This window comes from Mastigoproctus giganteus, chromosome 14 (genome assembly GCF_048544385.1).
Source record: "Mastigoproctus giganteus isolate SK-2022 chromosome 14, ASM4854438v1, whole genome shotgun sequence".
Classification (NCBI taxonomy): Eukaryota; Metazoa; Arthropoda; class Arachnida; order Uropygi; family Thelyphonidae; genus Mastigoproctus; species Mastigoproctus giganteus.
Genome location: NC_143588.1, coordinates 82,526,568 through 82,550,967, shown reverse-complemented (window position 1 = coordinate 82,550,967; position 24,400 = coordinate 82,526,568). Strand labels below are relative to the sequence as shown.

Here is a 24,400-nt window from a genome sequence, read left to right as displayed (position 1 = left end):
TAGTACTTATTTGGCTTACTTAGTTCTCCTTTTAATGTTATCATCCATCATTATGGACTCTTTTTGGTCTTAGTTATACAGACAGATGACAACAGAAACTGATAGCTCAGCCTAACTAGGGTTGGATATTTTGTAGGGGTTTAGCCCTCAAAAAAGTCCCTTGCAAAATACTTTTTCCCACGTAAGGCTTATTATATTATATTATATTAATTAATCTATTATATATGTTTTTTCATTTTTACCGGGAGTACGGTTGGTCGGGGTCTGCCTTGATTTTCAAACTATGGAGGGTTCTTGCACTATAACTTATCTAATTATGGTATATATATATATATATATATATATCTTTCATTTTTAGAATATTATTTTATACATTTATTATGTATTATTGATGTGTGTGTAAAAGAGAGAGAGAGAGAGATATTAAAGACATTCTTGATATTGCAGTCACCGAAAGAAAAGGATGAGACAGTTGCAGAAGAAATTTAAAAGTGGGAAACTTAACGTTGATGAAGATGATCCTTTTGAACTCTTTGTTGCTGCTACCAACATTAGATACTGTTATTACAAGTTAGTTACTAACCATTCTTTCTTCCAAAGCTTCATAATAATTCATATTAAAAATAATGACAATAAATTTTTTAATATTTATTTTAATTATAATTAAGCATACTTATTAGTAATATTAATTAATTTTCCAGTTTAAAAAATCATGTGGTTGCTTGTTTGCATCCTGTGGCTGTAATGGTTTTCTAAGCTGAAAATAATTTTTTTTGGCGTGGGGGGGGATATTTTGACTTGGTAAGTATTGAACTTATAATAATTGACATAATCACACAACCATTATGAAACATTACATTAACCTTAATTAAATGAGTAATAATAAGCCAATAAGAATTAAATGCATAGTAATGAGTATATAAAACTTAATAGTTTTTTATACTTATTACTGCATATTTTATACTATTTTCATAGTTTTTTATACTTATTACTGATATTCCTAATACAAGACAAATTCAGAAATTCCCACATTTCCTAAATCTAAAAGCAACACAGTACTGATAGTAATAATCTTCGCCAAACAGGCTTTTGATGAATTGGCAAAAACCACCAAGTAGATAAGGAAATACAAATTGTATGCTTCCCTCCTCGCAGTGTTAATGCAGTTAATGTTATTTGTAATGCGGTTCCGGGGGTTTCCCACAACTCTGCATTTAACTCTGATGTAAAGGCCAGATAGTGTAGGTTAATGGTGTTTGTGTAGTGAGGGTTGTTATTAGTGAGGGTTGTGTTGTTTTGTTTCTGTTGTTCTTCCAGCCTCTTAGCCTAGGGCTTGCATTTTGACACAAAAATGTCTAGTTTACTGTCCAGTGCCATGAAGAGGTGGGCTGGGCAGTAAGCAAAAGCATACAGCAGGAAGAGCCCAAAAAAAAAAAAAAAGTTTGAAAGGGAGCAGTGTGAAGATAAGAAGTTGGTGGGATAAAAGAGGTAGAGCAGAGGGAGCTGTAGTAGAGGCATCTGCCTGGTAGAAAGGGTGACATTATGGGATCTCCCAGTACAGGATGCCTATCCTGGTCCAGGGGGTAGGAATTAAAAGGTGGCAGTGCAAAAGGGGGAGTAGGGGATTGGGGGAAGAGAACAACCACCCCAAGTGGTAGGACTGAAAGAACATAGGGAAAGGGTTCTCTATGTTGGAGTGCCTGTTTGGAGCTCTGTCCGACACTGGCAGGGGGGGTCTACCCCTAGTGGCCAGTGTCTGCATACTACACCATGACGGCTGAGAAAAGCTACAGCATGGTGTCAGCTTGGATGACCATGAGGCTGTTACTGGTCTACATGGCCATCACGTCTATTCGGTGAGCAGGCTGAAAGAGACATGCAGTTACTATCACTCATTTACTCTACATTCACTCAGATTTTATTATTTTTTCTTGCATTTTCTATATTATTATTTTTTCTTGCATTTTCTATATTATGATTTTTTTTTACATATATATATATATATATATATATATGTAAAAAAAATATATACATTTTTATATATATATATATATACATTTATTTATTATTATTACTATTTTCTTATTTTCCTGTCATCTATCATCTCTCACATGTGGGGGGGGATATGTAATGGGTGTGTTTATGTAATATTAAAGCTAAGGGCTCCTGAACCTAAGAAATGGCATATAAGTCTTATATGGGAATATAGCTAAGTAAATGTCTACAGGTGTAAACATTTGCGTAATCCTGGCAGCCAGTCATATTCACCACAATTCAGTCATTCCCATTCACCATAACACTCAGCTACTCTCTCTTTCACCACAATTTCAGTTGCAGGGTTTACCCTTCTCATACTTGGCGCCTCCGTAGCCAGGTGGGCAGGAGCAGTGCATAGCACACGCTTCTTGATCAGACCGGGGTTCGAGTCCGTGATCACCAAATATGGAGGATGCGGAAAGGTCAGGAAATGACCACTGCATATCCCCGGAGCAATATGGCCTTAGTTGCTAATGCTCCTAAAAACCAAATAACAACAACAACCCTCTCATACTCAATAAACATTCAGACAAGACATATTGCAATCATTCTTGCACTCACACAATCACTCATTCACTCAGTTTCTCAATACAGCACCCCCACAACTCTCAGCTTACTACTGTTCTTCAGCTCAGGTGCAGCTCCAGATGCATGTACCTCCACCCCATAGGTCTTTTTAGTTTGGTCTCAACCTGTCTCCTGGGTCCCCCCATCAAGGCAGGGGATCTGGGGGGGGAGTGATGTCCAGTCACCAGGTCCAGCAATAGTGTCAGTTTTGGATATTCTAATATGGTATTGGAGTCAAATCCAATTTTTTTGCCTGGTTTAGTTGTGATCTAAGTACGGTGGGAGACATGGGCAGTATTGGCTATTGATTGTCATCTGGTTATGGAATAGGTTGTAGGGCTCTCATATACATAACTATCCTCCTCATATATGTAACTATCCAGTTCACCTTTGAATTTATTCAAACTATCAGCCTTAACTACTTGCCAGGGCAACTTCTTCCAGCAGTCGACTTGGCGGCTAAAAGAAAACTGCCTACAATCTGATCTAAACCTCAAACCCTGTAATTTGAATTTATGGTTCCTAATTCTGAAATTCTCTATAACAGTGAAAATTACAACTTACTTTATTTTACTAATCCCTCTAAGAGCCTTATAAACCTCAATCAGGTTATCTCTGTGGTGCCTGGTTGCTAAGCTCTGTAGCCCACATAATACAGTGTTTCCTCATATGGTCATCCTTTTGTCGATCTCTCCATTTGAGTCGCCTGCCTTTGGACCCTCTCAATAAGCTCAATATCTTTTTTCAGATGAGTTCTCCATACTTAAATATAGTATTCCAAATGTGGTCTTACAATTGCCTTGTACAGTGGGATTATAACCTCCCTATCTCTAAGGGTAATGTTCGATAAATCATTGATAGGACACCATGGGCTTTTGTGGCTGCCTGTTTACAGTGCTCAGAAAACTTCACATCTGCCCGTATAACTCCTAGATCTCTTTCTTCTTCTGCTGCTTTTAATTCAACCCCACCAAGCGTATATAGGCAACTCTCGGTTTACGAACATTCGCTATAATGAACGTCACAATTCAAATTTCTTAGGGGTGGGTGGGTGGGTTGGAGATTCTGATTTTTTTAAGTGAGTGTGAGTAAGCCAGTTTCAGACAGTGGTTGAAATTGTAACGTCGTCTATATGATCTCTTCCATATTAGTTCATGAGTGTTTTCTCATGAACATTAGAATACTCTAATTAATATCACCTAGTTAATTTAGTATACTAGTTTGCTGCAATTTAATTATGAATTTCAATTTGTAAGGATCATATATCAATAATTTATTTTTATTAATTTTTATTTTTCTTGCAGTGAAACACATAAAATTTTAGGCAATACATATGGAATGCTTATACTTCAAGATTTTGAAGCAATTACGCCAAATCTGCTAGCCAGGACTATTGAAACAGTAGAAGGGGGTGGAATTGTTGTTATTCTTCTGAGAACTGTGACCTCATTAAAGCAGTTATATACTATGACTATGGTATGTGTTTTGTTAGCTTTGATTAATTGATTTCGTAGTATAATAAAATGCGGAAATTAGTAATCTTCTGAAATGTAGTAAATTTTTTATTTATCATCTTAACATTTAGTTTCATATTAAGTTTAATTTAAACTTAAGCATCACATATCTCTCATAATAATTTATTAATATTCATTTATTAGAAGTCATTTAATTCATTTAACAGTCATTCATTTAATATTAAATTTAATTAATCACATGAGTTAAATTTAATAATTTAATTCATTTAATATAATTTTAAATGTTAATGTAATATTTATTTTACAAATAGTGACACTCCCCCAACTTCTATGGTCAAGAACATAAAGGTTGGAGGAGTATTTTTTTTTGGGGGGGGAAACATAAAGGTGGACATGCAAAATGAATAATCAAAGTTGAATCTCTATTAGTGTAACAGATCTACTTTGCTTTTTAATTCATATGCAAGTGCATCTTCAAATTGCCACACATGAAGTGTTCATGTGGGGATTTCACAGAGTGTCATTTTTAAATGCTTATGGTGTGGCCATTTAATATTATTTTTCACAGATTTGATTTTCTAGTGAACAATAATATAACTGTAGAAATAAAATATCACATTCATAATGGCAATAACTATTTTTAAAAATACAAGTTTCTCAACTTATGAGGTGTAGTATTGACCAGTTTTTGTATGGCAACCTTCTAGCTTATAATTTAACCAGAAATAGATATTTCTGTTGAATTTTTTTTTTTTTTTTTTTTTACGTGGTCAGTAATACTATATATAAGTGCTGTTAAAGTAAATTATCATTTCATAATGTTTGAACATGTATAATTATAAACAAAAAAAAAAAACTTTAAATGAAATTCAATTTCATATGGTTAAAATGGATTATGAGGTATTTTTATATCCTAACATTTAGAAAGTTTTAATTTTGCTATGTATGAATATTTATCTGAATCTTTTTCCTGTTCAGTAGTACTGTAAAAAATAAAAATGTACTGCTTGTAATGGCAGTAGTCAATTTTTGCATGGGGAAATGTTCACACTGCAATTTTTAAAAGCTTAGAATCCCATTGAAAATTAATACTACTTTTCTCACTGACAGTATTTTTTTTTTTTTTTTTTTTTTAACAGTAGTAATGCCATAAGAAGTATAAAAGAAAGGTATAGATAGTTCTCTATTTATGATAGGAGGACAGGGATGTGTTCTTAGAAACCATGACTTAAATCAAAACATGATTTTCAGTTGAAATAATTGGTATAAACAGAGGATGCATTCCTGATTGATGCTGTTTTTTCATAATTTGATGTATTGTCAATTTAATTGCCATTTGTAAATCAGCTGGTGTTTAGCTGGATTAGAGTTAATAACATTAGTAAGCCTTGAACATGGCAGTTACGTATATCATCCTGGTCTATTGGCTGCAACAACAAAATTGTGTTTGACAGCAAAAACACAGCCCACGTATTGTCAACTAGTTAACTGGCTGTCCAGATGCATCATCTATGATGATAAAGGTTTTTTTGCCCAAGTTTTTCTTTGCACAGTAATTCTTAATTAACAACTATGGACAAATGTGAAGTTATTTAACTCTGGAATAAAGTCGTCATCATCAACCAAGTTTTTATGCTGTCCTCATGCTAAACACTGTCTCCATATTGTCATCTCTTTTCATAATTCTGGCTTCACGTGATGGTATCACACTTTGAATACATTCTTTAATTTATCAGAATTTGTACAACTTATCATGATCACTGTGGTTCATAAGTTCTCAGTCTATGTCCATTGCACATTCACCCATCAAATTGTTTTTCTACTAATTTCATCACTAAAGATACTGCTTTCTGTGATTTTTAACTAGCTCATATGCAGCTAAACTTTACTGGCCATTTTCTTAGACATGCTTGTAGCATTTGAGAAGATTTGGACACAATTTTTATCTAAATCTCTTCATATCCTGCTATACAGCAGGGCTACATGCAGAGTAACCATATGCCAATTCTCTGTTAGTTTGTTACCCATACTTAATAGTGTATATAACAGACTGACAGAGAATGAATTGGCATATAATTACTCTGCATGTAGCCCTGCACAGTGTCACAACAAACTGATGTGCTCTGCCTTGTGCGAAGAAAAATATTTCTGCATACCTTTAATTTATGATAATATCATTATAGTTGAAATTTGCAACTCATATAGATAATTATATTATATTGATGATGTCAATGTAGTAAAACAACATAAATAGAATTTTAAATTGAGGACTACCTGTAGCAGTTTTTCCAAGTTTTATTTTTATTTTCAAAACAAAAACTTTCATAACCTAATTGGCTGATTGGGATGAATGGTGAATTTTACTTTTAGAAGCATATAATATGGCTGCACATGAATATTTTTAATAATAGTTTTCTATAACATTTTAATATATTTTGTGTGACACTTCTGCCCATGGCATTAATGCAGTTTGAAGTAATCTGCATCTGAAATGGTTAGATATTTCCCACATCTAGACACTTGTGCATCTTATGTCATCAGTGGGCTTTTTATTTCATAATAGTTATTTTTTTTGAAGGAATTGATAGAATACCAATTTTTGTTCCAATAAGCTAACTCAAGAAAATGTATTCAAGTATCCTCTCTTGGAATATTGGACAGTATAATACAAATAAGCACTTAATATTTTTTTAGCATATCATTATTCAAAGAAATCTTTAGGAAAAAAAAGTTTTTTGTAACTATAACAAGAATTAAAATTTTTATATTTAATGTGTTGTATAGGATGTTCATGCCAGGTACCGAACTGAGGCACATGAAAATATCGTTGGGAGATTCAATGAACGCTTCATCCTTTCTCTTGCTTCCTGCAAAGCTTGCTTGGTAATTGATGATCAACTCAATATTCTTCCTATTTCATCTCACATTCTATCTATCAGTCCAGTAATTCCCAAGTCTCAAGTAAGTCCTTATAACTTATAAATTTCATTTAGAATAGGAATCCACATAACATTTATAATGTGACTCACAGAGAGGATTATGAGATGGTTATTAATTGCTCTGCTTGTCTCTACTTATGATGTGATTCACATAGGGAGGATTATCAGGTGGTTATTAATTGCTTTACTTGTCTCTGCACATCAACTATATATTTAAATGTCTTATTGAAACATTAAACTTTAACTCATAATTATAGTGCATTCTGAAATCGTTATCAAATGCTACTATAATTTTAGGGACATGTACCTGCAGCATATTCATAATTTATACCCACATGCTTATTTATCAGATATAAATTTTATTTCTTCTATATATACTTAAGTAAATGTATTATGCCTGTGCCATTCTAATGGAATGGATATGTTATAGTATAAATAAAATTAACACAATATTCAACTGTTTAAAAATGGGACCATATTACTCAGAAAATTGCGAATTTGTTTACCATAAAGGAACAAAACAAAAATGCATAATTGGCCCAGTATGAGCTAAAGAACTTCTAAGAAAGACAAAATAATATAAATATTATTTCTAAGGACAATTTAATGTGCATAAAAACTATGGAGCATATTTTATTATATTCCATCTTTAAAACGATTTATTTTTGCTATGGGAAGCAAAAATAGTATTATGAGGTATTTAAGCTTTATTATTAAACAAAGCATGGTTCCAAAACAAAAAAATAGTTTACTGTGAATAGAATGGTTTTCAGGTGAACTCTCATATAAAAAAAAAAAAATAAGTGGGGGGTCAAAAGTGACCTGACGCAACCAGTAATTATGGCTTAGTGATTGCTTTGAATAATTTCTGCTGACTGGGCTAGCCGGGTGGGTAAAGTGCCTTCCTGGCAACCCAAAGGTCGCGGGTTCGAATCCTGCCTTGGGCTTGGATCACACTAGAAAATGCAAAAAACTTGGGAGGTGCAATGTGGCCACAGAAGCTGATTCGCCGACAACTAACAAAAAAAAAATAATAAATAAATAATTTCTGAATTATTTTGAAATTAAAAAATGTCTTGGTAAAATTTTTTATAGTTTTTAAACATTTTTTTTTTTGATGAAAATTTGATTGCTACCCACTATGCTGATTCTTCAATGAAGTACTACCGTGGAGGTCAAAATTTTTTATCTGAATGTAGTCTTTGTTCTTTTTTTGGATGAAATAGGCCATGGAAAGTTTAGTTCAATGGCTCCTATGAGTTCTGAATGCATAAAAGAACACAGACTACTTTTTTCTTTATATATAAGATTTGATAACTAATTCTATAAAGAAATTATTGTTAATCGAGTGGGTGTGTGCTCATCTTCAAAGTACGCTTCTGACTTTATACGTACATATTGTATGTTATATATACAGTAGAACTCGGATAAGACGTTTTCCAAAGGACCGGAGGTTTAGAACTTCTTATGTGGGAAAACTTCTTAGAAGGGAAAATGATATAAGGGTATGAAATATTAACTACACAAATAAAAATGAAACGATGTGCATTCATAAGTTAAAGATCCTTTTTAAGTACTACTTCATAATTTATAAATATTTCACTCTGCCTGTGGGAAACATTTTTAAACTGAGGATTTATAATTGCTTAACATTCTGTTCATTAAACTCCTTACCAAATACTCATTACCAAGTTGGAAGGACGAGCTCCTTTGAAGTTCCAACATACAGGCTCAATGTTGACGGGATACTTCCACTTGCTCAGATTAAGAACCTGAGAAGGCATAGATTCAAATTGAGGAAAGACAGTTGCAGAATAGATGTGCAGAAGTTTGCTTTTAGCCAGCGGGTAATTGATTGCTGGAACAGACTTCCATCTGTTGTTGTGGAAGTTGATAGTTTAAATAAATTTAAGGCTGAACTAGACAAACATTTGGAGTGACCAGATAGGTGAAATGGGAAGGTGTTTTTTTTTTTTTGGCTGATGCTTGTACAAGCTTGCTATCTTGCATCACATGCCTCAACTAATGCTAATGCTATGTCGCTTCCATTATATCAAAATGTTTCTACTAAAAAGGATTTGTGCTGAAAGCCTCAGACCAAGGAAAATTCACTAATCGAACAAGTTAATGCCCAGCATCATTTTAGTTCATAGTAAATCACCGAAGTAGGCGAAATGACATCATTTTTGTTATATCTGATATTGTGCATGCCTTCACAATGAGTTGCCCTGATATTGCACTACCTCGAATAATCAACTCTTCAATAGTAGATTCTTGAATAGGCAACACTTCACTCGGTGGTGGCATCCATCGAGAATAAGTAACATTAGTCTTCTCCATTCCAAAGCGAGGCACCTCCATAGCAGTGGGCAGGAGCAGCAATGCGTAGCACATTCTTCTTGATTAGACCGAGGCTCGAGCCCGTGACTACCAAATACGGAGGACGCGGAAAGGTCAGGGAATGACCACTGCATATCCCTGGAGCAATATGGCCTTAGTTGCTAATGCTCCTAAAAAAAAAAAAAAAAAAAAACCCAAACCAACCAAATTCCAAAGCATTGCTTATTAGTGGTAGCGCAATATCAGGGCAACTCGTTGTGAAGACATTCACAATATGAGATACGTGTACAGTCGAACCTGGTTATAATGAGCACAGAAATAATGAGATCGCGGCTGTAATGAGCAAAGAGCCATAATGATATTAATTTATGCGTATTCCCATACAATCACTCACTGTTATAACGAGCACACTACACGGATATACTGAACAAATTTTGGTAACTATGCAATCAATCTTCATTGCTCGGGTAGCCAAAAAACCCAATTCTTGGAATAGACAAAAATGAAAAGGGCGACTTAGCTTTATAACCACCTGCATTGGATTAGCGGCCAGTTTATGACCTTGTCCTTCTGGGGACGGGGGCTATACAATAGTGCATTGGCATTCTGCTTGTCACATTACCCTATTTACACATTATCTTGTATTCACTGAACCATAAATTTATTTCGGAACTTCTAAGAATTTTGGAAATGTGACTTCTAAGAACTTGATATGTATTTTGGAACTTCTAAAAACTGTGTGCGCATTTCGGGATTAGTAAGAAATTTGTATGCATTTTGGGCTTCTAAGAGCTTTGTATGCAGATCACTTATCATTTTAAAGGGAAATCAGTTAGAAACAAACCCTTCCTTTGGAAACATGTCTACTAACAAAAGAAAGTGTCTCTCGATTAGCGAAAAAGTAGAAATTATTCCTGAGTTAGAATGTGGTGCAATAAATGTTGAAGTGTGTAAAAAGTTTTCTTTGTCTTCTTCAAGTGTATTGACATTGTTGAAGAATAAAGATATTTACATATCAGCATTGGAAAAGACATAACCGAAAAAAAAAAAAAAAAATATTTAGAAAGTGCGAGGTTACAAACGTTGATGAAGCATTGCTTCAGTGGTTCACCACACAAAGAAGTGCTGGATTTTCAATAGATGGTCTGATCTTGAAGTTGAAGGCTCAAGAGGAAAAATTTGCTAAACAGTTTGGACGTGACGGTTTTGAGTGTAACAATGGTTGGCTGGATCAATTTAAAAACCTTCATAACATCGTTTATGCAAAGATTAGTGGAGAATCTTGATCTGGAAAATGAATGGATTGACAGTGTTTGGGCAGAAATCAAGAAAGATTTCAATGACGAAGATATCTACAACAGTTGTACTACTATAAGGTATGTTCGTGTCAGACGGCACCTGGGATTTCTCCCATCTCTGCGTGTGTGTTCCGCTGTATCGAGGACAGTACACTGTCAAGCCAGAGACTTGAAAGTGTGTGGGCCGTGTCTGTGCAGTGTGATATATTGTGCCCATTGTTTATCCAGCTTATTGGCCGCCAGGCCCCTAATGGGGCTCGACGTTACCCATACCCTGCCACGTGGAGGCTAGCCGGGTATATCCAGTATCACAACAAATTGCTCTGACATGTCCTGCCACCTAGTTTCCTCGGATTTCAGTGGCTAGGACCTATTAAAAAAAAAAAATTTGCATTTGACATTAATGCTTAATGGGATTGCTGTTAGGAAATCGCTGGTTGGGGTTGAATGCTAAAGAGATGTGTTAAAGGCCAAATAGGTTGGGCAAAATTTTGATGTTATTAAATTTAGACATGTGAGGCTATACGCTAGATAAAAGCTAATAGTGTTAGTTGTCTTAGAGATTTACAGGAAACCAGTAGAATTTAGACGTTGATTAGAATTTGGCGGCATTGTTAAGGGTGTACTCGGTCGATTTAGTGAGAAAGGGGGGAAACTGAAGACTGGGGGGGGGAAAACAGATAGAAGAATAGGGATGATAGAGTAGGCATCCCAAAGAGGTCAGTGGAGATAAGCCCCACTAGGCGAAGTATGGGGGATAGGCAGGGAGGAGACAGAGATCCATCTCCTCCCTCCCCTGCCTGGGGATGGGGTTTTAAAGGGAACCAGGTTAGAGTACCCAGTTCAGATCGCCAATGGCACGTTGGCAGCAAAGCCACAGAATGTCTTAGTCGGTGTCATGTCCAAGGAGTGTCGAATCTGGTATGAAGGTTAAGCTGCCCATCCCGCTCCGGGGGTGGGATATGTTTGCTGGCAGTGGGGAACCCACCAGACAAGGGGGTGGGAGAGACACACATTTACTTCATTCACTAATCTGCATTCTCACTCTGTTTCCATTATTTTTTTTATTATTTTTAAAAAAAAAATTTTATTTATTATTTTTTTATTTATTTTTTAAATACTTTTTTCTTATTTTATAATTTTTTTCCAAGTTTTTATATATATATATATATATATATATATATATTTTTTTTTTTTTTTTTTTTTTTTCACTCAACTCATTCATCTTTTTCTCACACACCAGGAGGGGATGCAATGATGTGTAGTGTAAATTTAAATACTAATTAAAACTAGGGTTAGTGTGTGCTTAACTGTAGCATTTATGGTTTGTGTTCTTTTTCTCACACGCTTACACTTTTATTCATTCTTCTAGCTCTCATCTCATTTATTCGACTCTTACTTTCTGCATTGCACTCTCTGGGCACCTCAACTTACTGTTATTCTTCAGTTTTGCAGGCCTAGCCGCAAGTTTTTTTTTTTTTTTTTTTTTTGCAGGCCAGGGGAGAATGCAGTGATAGTGTTTATGTGGTTAGTAAATGTTTGTTGGTACAGTATATATAAAGTGATGCAAGTTATTTTTAACTTTGTATTCTTTCGGCCAATTACATTTGCTCTTCCACTCATTCCCATTCACTCTCTCTTTCCCTCATGCTAGGTCACTCTTTCTTTCATCAAAACTGCCATTTATTCCCTTTTACCATAATTCCTAGTTCACTCAGTTCCCAGCCTATTCATTGTCTTTCATTCTCATTCATTCATTCTACATTGCATCCCTTTGCTACTGGCCTACTGAACAGTTGTACTACTGCAACAGGATCTAGAAAATTTGGGCAGATGGGCTGAGAAGTGGCAACTGAAGTTTAACATTGACAAATGCATATGGGTAGAAGTAACCCCAGAGGAATGTACCAACTGTGTGGTACTACACTTAGGGTGGTAGAAAATGAAAAAGACCTGGGAGTGATTGTACAGTCAGATATGAAATTTTCTGAGGAATGCAGACAGGCTGCCAGAGCACGTCATGGGGTATTGTCAATGATGTACAGGAATTTTGCTAGCAGAGAAAAGGAGGTGATTATCCCTTTGTATAAGGCAATGGTCAGACCTTGATAATACAGATCTGGAGGTCTCATTTTAGGCAGGATGTAGAGTTGCTTGAGCATGTACAGAGAAGGGCAACAAGATTGGTGAGGGGAACGGAACGAAGGAGTTCTCTTACCAAGAAAGGCTTAAGTTCTGGAAATTGCAGCGGCTGGAGACTAGGCACCAGTGAGGTGATCTGATTGAGGTGTATAAGGCCTTGAATGGGTTGAGCATGCTCAATTCTGATGGGATTCTTCCATTTGCTCAGCTTACGAACATAAGGGAGCATAAATTCAAATTGAAGAAAGACAGTTGTAGAATATATGTGCAGAAATTTGCCTTTAGCCAGTGGGTGGTTAATTGCTGGAACAAACTTCCATCTCTCGTTGTGGAAGTTGATAGCTTAAATAAATTCAAGGAGAAACTGGAGAAACTTTTCGAGGGAATGGTTATGTGAAATTGTTTTTTTTTTTTGGCTGATGCTACATAAGCTCATACACTTGCTTTCTTTTATCATATGTCTCTATTACTACTACTACAACGCCGACGAAACAGGACTTTTTTATAATTTGACACCTGACAATACATTTAAATTCAAAGGGGAAAAATGTGTTTGTGGAAAAAAATCAAAGGGTTGCTTGACAGTGCTGGTATGCATAAATGTGACAGGAACTAAAAAAAAAAAAAAAACTGTTTGTTATTGGAAAATCATTTAAACCTCAGTGTTTCAAAAACACAAGGAAACTTCCTGTGGATTACACTGCAAACAAGAGAGCTTGGATGACTTTGGATATTTTTCAAGAATATGTAAATGATTGGAATAAGGAGCTATTCAAAAGAAGAAAAATATTTTATTGTTAGTTGATAACTGTCCTGCACATCCCCAGATTCAAAATTTGTCCAATATTAAGCTAGTGTTTCTGCCTCCCAGTGGACATTAATTTTACAACCAGTGGACATAGGTGTAATCAAGAGTTTGAAAGGATTTTATAAAAGATTTCTAGTTCTACATCTGATCAGTCAAAGAGAACAGAAACTTACCAAGTCTATATCAATATTGGATGCTATAAATTTATTGAATGATGGTGGAACAATGTTACTTCAGATTCAAAATTTGTCCAACAACCACATCAAATTGCTTCAAGAAATTGAAATTAAATTTAAATGAAATTTCAATTGTAGATGACGAAGATGAAAACGAAGAAAACAACTTGTCATTTTCCGAATGGTTGCTATGTAACAACGTTGTAGGTTTTAATACAGATAACAGATAATAGTAGGTTTTAATACAGATAACATCGATGAATTTGTGTGAGTCGATGACAACTTATTAACTAGTGGTCAACCTACAGAGAGTTGACATTGTAGATGCTGTGCTCAACAAAAACCATAACGACGATGGTAAAGACGATGATATGATGACAGGTGAAAGTGAATCAAAATCAGTGCCAACAATCTCACAAGCTCAAGGTGCAATGGACACATTAGTCAATTTTTTTGAAGGACCTGAGGTAAGTAATGAGATTTAATGCATTGAGTGTTTTAAGTGGAAACTTAAGAAATATCAAAGTGAAATCTTTAAAACAAACATCAATTTTAAGATTTATAAATAAAGACTAATTGAAAACGTGTTTATTAAAGAAGTTTTTTTTTTAATTACAGAGAAATAAATTGTGTTTAGTATTAAGTGTATTATAGTTTATACAAGCCTATTAATACAAATAATATGTAGGTATGTACTTATTAATTTTTTCTCTCTAATTTTTTTTTTTAAATCTATCTTTTTATCGAGTTATTGAGAATTTAAAAAAATAGGAGGTAGATTTAACTCATCACTGATATAAAGTGTTCATTGTTTAACGGCCCCAGTGGTTCCCCCATCTCCGCTATCACTGATATAGCGAGTAATGGTTATAATGCGGAAATTTTGTCAGTCCCTTGATGCACATTATAACCAAATTCGACTGTGTACAAAAATGATGCCATTTCACCTACTTCGGTGATTTACTACAACCTAAAATGATGCTGTGCAATAACTTGTTTGATTACCAAAATGTTCATATTGTTTAATATTAAAAATAAAGAATTTGTATATTTAAAAAATGTATTCAGTGGGAAAACATAATAATACAGTGTGTATTCTTTATCATGAACTTTTTATGTAGGAAAACATTTTACCCAGGAAACTTCTTACGTGGGAAAATAATAAATTACAATATGTAGAGTTGAAATTGGGACTTCAGAAACCAAACCTAGTACAGGGGGAAACTTCTTATGCAGGAATTTCATATCCGGATTCTACTGTATTGTGAAACATCAACATCTCTGCCATACAAGAAAAATTTGCTGGAAATCATTTTATGAGAGTCTCTTTTCAGTATTTCAACTTATTTTTAAGCCTATGTTAATTTTATGACTTAATTTTAAGACTAAGACTTATTTTTAAGACTGCTTACTATGAATGGCCTTTCAAGAAATTTTTAACCAAAAAATTCTAGAATATGTGGGAATGTGCATGATTGCATCTTCCCACAACTTTTTTTTTTTTGTAAAACAGTGTCAGAAAAAGAATAAAAATAAATAAATAAATCCCAGTGTTGGAACATCGACTATACTTATCAGAACTAAAAAACTCCTTAGCTGAAGATGATCAATGTAATGTGAAGAATTACAGAAAGACCTTTCAGAAAATGATTTCCTGCAATATTCTGAGGTATGACAAAAATGAAAGTATTTTGAATCACATCCATTATAGGACAGCAATAAATATTTTTTCAAGAATTTGTTTAGTTACTTTATTGTCAGTTGCATACTGCAGCTGCATCTCATGTTTGTGATTGTAAAGTTTCCTTCAGAGTTTATTCAGTACAGATATATAGGAGGCGCCTCCGTAGCCAGGTGGGAAGGAGCAGCAGTGCGTAGCACACGCTTCTTGATTAGACCGGGGTTCGAGCCCGTCACCACCAAATAGGGAGAATGCGGAAAGGTCAGGGAATGACCACCGCATATTCCCGGAGCAACATGACCTTAGTTGCTAATGCTCCTAAAAAAAAAAAAAATTACTGGTTGTGGTGAATTGAAAATTTACATGGAGTTTCTGTCGAATACACACTTGAGATTTCCAAAGTCAAAGCTATACAGTCGAATCTCGTTAATGCAAAGTTTAAGAGACTTAAATTTTCACATTTTGTAGTAACAAGGTCCCCCTAAAAGTGTCCAAATTTTACCGTTTTTTGTTTTTTTTTTTTGTGTATACATTATATGTAAGAATAATAATAATATCAAAAATAATTTAAATGAATAAAATAAAATAATAAAAACAAAATCCTTGTCTAACAATACAGTAATAGGAATAATACATTTTTTAAAGATTTTATTTTATTTGTAAGGTAAACCAAGAGAAAAGCAATTAACTGAAGTGAAAATTTTGTACAGTATATATTTTGATATATACAATATTTTATTTTAAAGAGGAAATGCACAGGGCATAATAGTATATGGGTGTACTACGTAGTTTAATTTATGAGTAAACACCAATATTATATACAATATTTTAGTATCACAGTAAAAAGAATTACAATCTTAATATAAAAGGAGACATACAAACTATTAACTTTTTAATAAATTAATCTAATTTAAAGAAAGACAGTTTTTGTCCTGTATGCAATTTTAACATGTCTACAGCACAGACATTACCAAATGCAATAGTTGTTTCTGTATCAACATTACAGCAGGCCAACACATTCTGGCACCTCCGTAGCCAGGTGGGCAGGAGCAGTAGTGCATAGCATACACTTCTTGATTAGACTGGGGTTCGAGCCCGTGACCACCAAATACGGAGATGTGGAAAGGTCAGGGAATGACCACCGCATATCCCCAGAGCAATATGGCCTTAGTTGCTAATGCTCCTTAAAAAAACCAAATAAATAATAACCAACACATTCTCTATTATGCTCAATGCTTTTTGGAAATCTTTTTTAGATAGCAGTGTGTGTGCTTCAATTTTGCTGTCGCTGGTAACAAAAATATCATCATTTTGCTTGGTGCTCAGCAGCTCTTCTGGTGTTGCTCTGGTAGCAGCTTCATTATCCACCTTCACAAACTCTTCAAATTTACAAACAAAATCCATAAGCTCCTTCAAATTCCTCCATTCCTTAATGTTATTATGCATTCATCTGCTGGACCATGTTTTTCGATAATATTCTCTCCAAAGCAATAAATATTTTTTTTGAAGCAGTTGATTATTACACTTGATGCAATACTGTCCCAAGCAATAACAAGATTACGGATAGTATCCAAGACATTCCAATTTGACTGCAAATTTTTCCCTCCTTCTATGTTGCAGATCAAGTACCTTATCAGTCGGACTCTATATGCTCTCTTGAGATTGTAAATAATGCCTTGATCCAGTGGTTGCATAAAACTGGTGGTACTGGGAGGTAAAAACAACAGCCAGATATTTTTCAACTTAAGTGTCTTGGCAGAATGTGCTGTAAAATGATCTAGAATCATCAAAATGTTCCTTTTTTTGAAGCCATTCTTCTGTCCACTTTTTATAACCAAGACTGACAAATTTTGACTGTAAGCCAAGCACTTCTATTGGCCTCATAATCACAGGGAAGTTGGTTAACTTCTTTAAAACATCTTGGCTTGCAAAACTTACCAGTCACAAGTGGGCATAGTTTTGTACTGCTATCTGAATTGCATCATAACAGAACGGTGAGTCTTTGTTGACTTAATTTTCCACCATGACAAACCTCTCCTTGAACAGCAAATGTTTTGTTTGGCAGCAAATTATAAAATAAACCTGTCTTGTCAAGATTAAAAATATCCTTTGCCTAATTTTTTCAAGGATGGACCGTACAGAACACAATTAGTCTGTAGCCTTTTCTTTGTTGACTAATCCAGACTTGCCGTAAGCATTTCGCAAAACCAAGTTATTCCTGTTTTGATATCTTTGGAGCCAGCTATTGCTGCATTTGAAGTTGCTAATTCCATGTTGCTGAGCTAGATAATTTGCCTTTTCTTGCAAAATCGGACCTGATGTTGGCAAATAATACCAATATCAGGTCCACTTTTTGCAAGAAAAGGCAAATTAGATACTGCATTTATTGGTACTGCTCAAAGTTTTGTTTCAAGCTCCTTGTATTTTGCACCACAAATTAGTTTACTGCTTTTTATCACTGCTCCAGTGTCACGCACTTCTTCAATTTTTTTCGGTTATTCAGTATTGCGCGTACACCTTGGCATTTGCGGAACCTGAGAAGACATTCTCCCCGTGCATGGGGTGGTTGGCCTAAATTGGTTTGTTTATTATACTTTGGGGAAGATGATGTTTGACACAGAGGAGTTTATTTGTGAGGTCGAAAGGAGGCCTCTCTTGTACAACACATCATTAAAAGACTACTCCAGCAAAGAAATAAAGGCAAAGTGTTGTATTGAAATTGGAAAATAAATGTTTCCTAACTGGGATGAACTATGTGATGATGAGAATAATCAGAAAGCTCAGTTCTGAACCTTATATATATTGTAAATATTACTTCTATTTTAGTTCTGTTTCATTAGTTAATGAAATACAAGTTTGTTCACTTGCAGAGACAATTTATTGGTAGATTCTGGGTTATCTGTGTACAGAATCACGAATGTACATAATCGAAGTTAATAAAGACAATTTAATAAATAAGATGAAAACAATAATCAGAAAACTGCTGAAGGATGTCCACTGCAACAGTACAACTAATGTCGGCATTAACAAATGAGAATCATGTGTGGTCTCTTCCAAAATGAATTTTGAACCTTTCATTTCAATCATAACTTCGGTGTCTTTCTTTTTCGAAAAGTATTGTGAAAGCAATGAAAGCACGTGGTAAGCTGCAAAATACAGAGTTGTTGCCAGCATGATATAGGAAAAAATAAATAAATAATGTACGCAACTGTTTATTGGCATAAAAAACATGACCAAAGGAATTGCAATGAATTGTTTTTGAAAAACGAAAAGATCATACTTCATTTCTTCAATGTGCATTGCATCTACTAACACAAAGTCGAGGAAATTCATCTGTTGGAAGCTACACTGGAAACAGGAAAAACTGGTGTAAAACTGATAACACTGCAATGCGCTTTTGATAAAAAAAAAAAAAAGTTTGCTTTATTGTAATTGGTTTTAGGGATCAGTATCAGTACAGCACCTTTTTTGGATGTATATTTGATCTTCTAATGAAATTTCAAGAAAATATTTCTATTGATAGCTGTGTTACAAACTTTGAAAACTGATGTCTTCTCATGACCATTCATAAAATCAAACAACACTAATCCTTTATTGCACAAAAAGTACTCCATTACACAGTGTGGGTAGTGGAGAACATTTTCTGCTTCAAAAGGATGGAAAGTACTTGTCAATACTCCATCTGGAAATAATGTCGAGTGGTGGGAAGACAGTAACGTAGGTGTTTTATTCTGAGAAGTGTTGTGTGGTAAAATCAAACACAAAGTTACCCTTTATGTTCCGAAAGTAATTCTGTAAGACACCGAGTCTTACAAATACCTTAATCTCTGAATAAGAATAGTGGGTATAAATAAAATAATTTTACAAACAAAGAAAACAACATTTCAGAAATATTTCAATTAGTGGGAGTTGGCCTGTCGGTACAGCACATAAAGCATAGATGTAAACAACGGTATTGATTTCCGCATCATGGTATCAAATTTTGAGTTTTTTCCACTAGTTAACATTAGAAGTTCATCAAAACTCTATCCACAGTTTGTAAAAAAAAAAAAAAAAAAAAAAATTCTTGGGAGACTTCCTGTGTGTTTCAAACATAATATAAAACTTTTTTTTTTAACCTATTTGAATTTGCTGGATGAATTCACCATCATCGTTTTCTCTTTCTACTCGCAATCAACACTACATAAATACACAACACATCCAACTTGAACAACATTCATCTTGAAACTGGGAATAGAAAAAATGAGTCGCTGGTGATATCCAATGAAATGCTAGAAGTGCCCCATCTAGTTTGAAATGATCTAATGTAAGAACACTACGTATAGTTTGCTGTTTTGGAGGTGTTCACGATGCCAGCTTACGCTCGCCCTTCAAGCACTCATCTAGTATAGCCCTTAGGTAGTGAAAGATTTCTTGTATATTACTTTCTTCACTTAAAATGTTTTCCAAAACAAAAGCATCTTGAATATTAGTTTCAGACTTAATGGCTATTTTTCTTTGGTTTATAAAGGCTGGACAATCTAGTAGTAAATGCTTAACTGTTTGTTGTACATGGCACTGATTACACTGAGGTGGTTCTTCGGCTCTTAAATAGATAGGAATGAGTAAGATATGTGTCCTGTCCTTAACTTGGCAAGGGTTACTTCTTATTTTCGGATCTGTCTTTCACTGGTTTTCCGCTGTTTTAAAACTGGTTTAATTTGAAAAAGTTTATTATAGGTTTGTTCATTCCATATTTTTTGCCACTGTTCCTTGCTATTCACTTTGATGCTACATCTGTAGTCTGTAAATGTTGGTTGATAGTATGATGTCTGTTGCCGTTTTTGTTGCTTAGTCAGCTTGTTCATTTCCTTTAATTCCCATATGTCCAGGAATCCAACAAAAGGTAATGTTTTGTTTTCTTTTAATCAGTTTGCTTAGGGTGACTTGAATTGGTCTCAAAGTCAGATGGAAATTCTTTGAGTTGCACTCTGTTGCTTGCATTACACTGAGGGAATCCGTGAAGATCAGTCTATGTGGTAACCTTTGGTGTCATATTCAGTCCATTGCTAACTTCACAGTTTGTAGTTCAGCTGTATCAGAACTGGGTGGCCAGAGAATAATAGGGGGAATAATTCAACAACTGTGCCAAGATTTGTATTAAACATACAAAATAACAATATTTATTTCTCACAGGGTAAAAATGAACTTCGTTATACATAGTAACCAAATTTTGTAATAAACAAATATATTTACATAGAAAAGCCTATTCTTTTGCAGGGGATTGTTATGTGCTTCATATAAATGAGTACTTTATATAAACCTAGTTTTTTTATTAACGAAATTTTACTGTAGTTCCATTTTCTAATATCAAATTCAGTGACAGTATTAACAATAATGAATAGCACACAATTATTGAATCATGTTAGTTGTAACTTACATGTAATGCAGGGTAGCACTGTGTGTGTGTGCGACTTCTGCTATGGGTCACATGCTAATCAAAATGTGCACAATTTAATAAAGAAATCACACTAGTAAATAATTGCATTGGTGACATATCATACCAAGGATAACCTTATACAATTACAGGGAGAGTTGCAGATATCTAATGACAGTGCAGGATATATACAACCAAATATACAACCCTTTCTGGCTGCAGGCAGCAGTGCATGGGTAGTAGTGTCTAGCCAGCTGTTGGTGCCTATATACATTATACACAAGTTCTGTTAATTAACATTGAAGTTGTTCCTATACCAGGTCTTTGAAATCAAAGTCGTTCAAGAAGTGGACAAGCAGTGACTAATGAACATTCTACAGACGGATTAAACATGTTTTAATGTGTCTGGAGGTGTCAACACCTGAAATTGGATCATCTGAACAGAGCCAAACCCATGTGTATTTAAGAAAGTTGCAGAATTCTAATGATAATGTAGGATCAAACATATACAACCCTTTGTGCTTGCAGGCACAAAAGGTAGTATAGGTTTATGAGTGGTATTATGATGAGAAAATGATTGTGTGGTATTGTTACAACCAACATGATGCTCGGTCTTCACTTTTTCAAACAGGAAGGGCCAGATGGGCCATGAACATGTGTTATCACATTGGTGCAAATTCAGCAAAACTTATGGAATGTTACTTACTTGAAAATAAGATGATTTCTTTTTCATTTCCTTCTAATTGATCACGTTTTTCCAGACCTGGCACCTGTGGAGTTCTAGTCATGAAGGACCATTTGAAGTAACAGGATGTACTGTGAGTGGTCAACAGTGTTGCCAGATTCGAAGTAGACTGCCATTCTAAAGATGTTAAACATCCCAGTGGAAATACAGGTAGCTTCTGTTGTGTCTTTAATTAATCCTCCAGTCGATAGCTACCCATTGTACTGAGCTATTTAAACCTTTAATCAAGAAATAATTCAAAATTGTTCCTTCTTAATGTCACCTTATATTTTCAATCTATTATGAATGCATCTGTGACCAATCAATACATTTTTTATATCGAAAGCATATATTTTAAGACAAAACTTCTGAGGTATGTATGTTTATTCATGTTCAAACTCTTCTCCCTTTGTGCATGATGTATTTTGTTACTAGAGAAATTAGTATGTATTGCTAAGGCTCGCACCAATGAGAATAGCTAATTGTAGCACTTGCGAAAATGAAACTCCTATATTCCCTCCTTATTGGTGCTTGGTATGTTTATATGAGACCCCTGTTTACACTTACAAAAATAAACTCCTGCATTCTTTATTGGCACTTTAAATGTTTACATGAGCTGTCATGTGTCAACTTTTCAAGCTGCTCCTAAAGCATGTGACAATAGCACACTATCAGAATTGGACAGAACGATCACACTAATTTTAAATTCATATTTTTACATACATTTTTGATGATTAGGTTTAATAAAAACTTTTTTTTTTTTTTTTTTTTTTTGTGGACAAACTTCTTTAACAAAACAATTAAGAGTGCAGATTGAAAGGAATTGCAATAATTGAGGAATATTAAAATTGACATTTATGTGACTCTGGTAGATAATTTTTTATTTGCTTTAACAGCTCCTGTTACACCAGGGGATTATGCACAATCATTGAGGGGATTAATTGTATTCAGTGAATTATGGTTGTCAGCAGTGCTCATATTTGACTTATGGATATAAATCTTTTCACTATTGACAAAAATTGCTAACATAAGTTTGGGTATGTACACCTAGTAGCACAAAAAGGAAACCTTTATGCAGATTTTGACTTCATAAATCTCAAGTGCATGTTTGAATAGAAAAGCCATGCAAATGTTCATTTCTCTGTAATAAGTAATTGCAGAGATATTCATGATTATCATGTTTTTGAGCATAAGAAACATTATAATCACCTGATTTAGTAATGCTTTTATATTGTGTGTTCCTTTTAAAATGTATTTTGAATAATTACATTGTGATATCAGTTTGTGGTACAGTATCTGTTATTTATATAATTTTGTTAAGAATCCATGACACCTTTGAACCCATAAATCATTACAATCTATGCTGCATTTTTGCTTTTAAAAATAGTTAGCATAAATTATTAAATTAAACTTATTAATATGACAGTTTATGTATAAGTATATGTATGTGGATAAATTATTCTTATAGGATGAGAGCTGCACACCTGAAGAACAAGAGTTACAGTCATTGAAGGAATCGCTTCAAGATACTCAACCTGTAGGTGCTATAATAAACTGTTGTGTGACTGTTGACCAAGCAAAAGCTGTGCTGAAATTTGTAGACACACTTTCTGAAAAAACTCTTCACAGTACTGTGGCCCTTACTGCAGCAAGAGGGCGTGGAAAGTCAGCTGCATTGGGTCTTTCCATTGCTGCTGCAGTAGCATTCAGTTATTCTAATATATTCATAACTTCTCCCAGTCCAGAAAATTTAAAAACTCTTTTTGAATTTGTTTTGAAAGGATTTGATGCATTAAATTATAAGGTGAGTGATCTTTAAAGTTTATATCATTAAACAATATGCTCCTGAAAATAGAATGGTCGAAACAATTAGGGAATTTGATTACAGTAGATATATTGACAATTTCTGCTTATACATTTATAAAGGAGAATGATAAGTACAGGAAAAATCTGTGTAACGGTATGTAAATTAGCTCTGCAGCAACAAATATCACTTGCATGAGAGTAGCAGATAAAACACACAGACTTTGCTGTGCTCTCTCATTTTTTCAGATCAACTGGAAATGATCAGTTTATCAAGTTTATTGAATGATGCTATTTCCCCAGTGTGATTTACCAAAATCCATAGCTGGGAGGTCATTACTAGACCAGACTGACCAAACACATTGGGATGTAGCACAAGTGTCTAGAGTGTAACAGAATGTTATTAGTAGACTCTGGAATCTATTCAGTGTCCTTTGCACCAGACTGATAGTCTGGGGAGACATTAGAAACAGCGATTGCAAAACTTCTCTAGTGTGATAGTAGGAGACCAAGTATATCCAAATAAATTGAAATTCATATTGAGAATCAATATCAATTTTGCTGCAGATTGAAGTCAATCTTGAGATGTTCAGGGATGGTGTGCCAGATTCTCTGTGATCTGGAGCCTATTTTGCCAATGAAGAATTTTTGAAACTACAGAATCCATATAGAGAAACTGTCTGTTGCTAATTTGTATCAATTTTTGCAACAGACAAAAATCCCCACTCACAATGCAGCGTGAGTGGGAATTTTTGAATTTATTTAGGCTTCACTTGACATTAAATCATAGCATGGGCCCATTTACCCATCTTTGTAATGACTTTTGTAGCTTTGCCTTTGTTGGAATGACTAAATGTAAGTTTCTTGTGGTAATTCAAATGTTCTCTGGTGCCACCATGCGCACTAAGTGTTAAAGGTTGCTGATCTGTGTCCTAATTGTTTGGGGCAGTATATAAATGTAATGTATAATAAATTATGTTAAATAAAACTTCTT

The 24,400-nt window shown here is 34.4% G+C and overlaps 1 protein-coding gene across 1 annotated transcript in view; it reads left to right on the top strand.

Annotated features, from left to right (window-relative positions):
- The window catches only part of l(1)G0020 (RNA cytidine acetyltransferase l(1)G0020), a 219,217-nt gene that overhangs the window by 14,795 nt on the left and 180,022 nt on the right, over positions 1 to 24,400 (top strand). The window contains exons 3-6 of the mRNA XM_090388438.1: positions 448 to 570; positions 3,909 to 4,080; positions 6,864 to 7,040; positions 23,072 to 23,407. Coding sequence (XP_090244564.1) covers positions 448 to 570; positions 3,909 to 4,080; positions 6,864 to 7,040; positions 23,072 to 23,407 — 808 coding nt within the window. The remainder of the gene's footprint in view (positions 1 to 447; positions 571 to 3,908; positions 4,081 to 6,863; positions 7,041 to 23,071; positions 23,408 to 24,400) is intronic.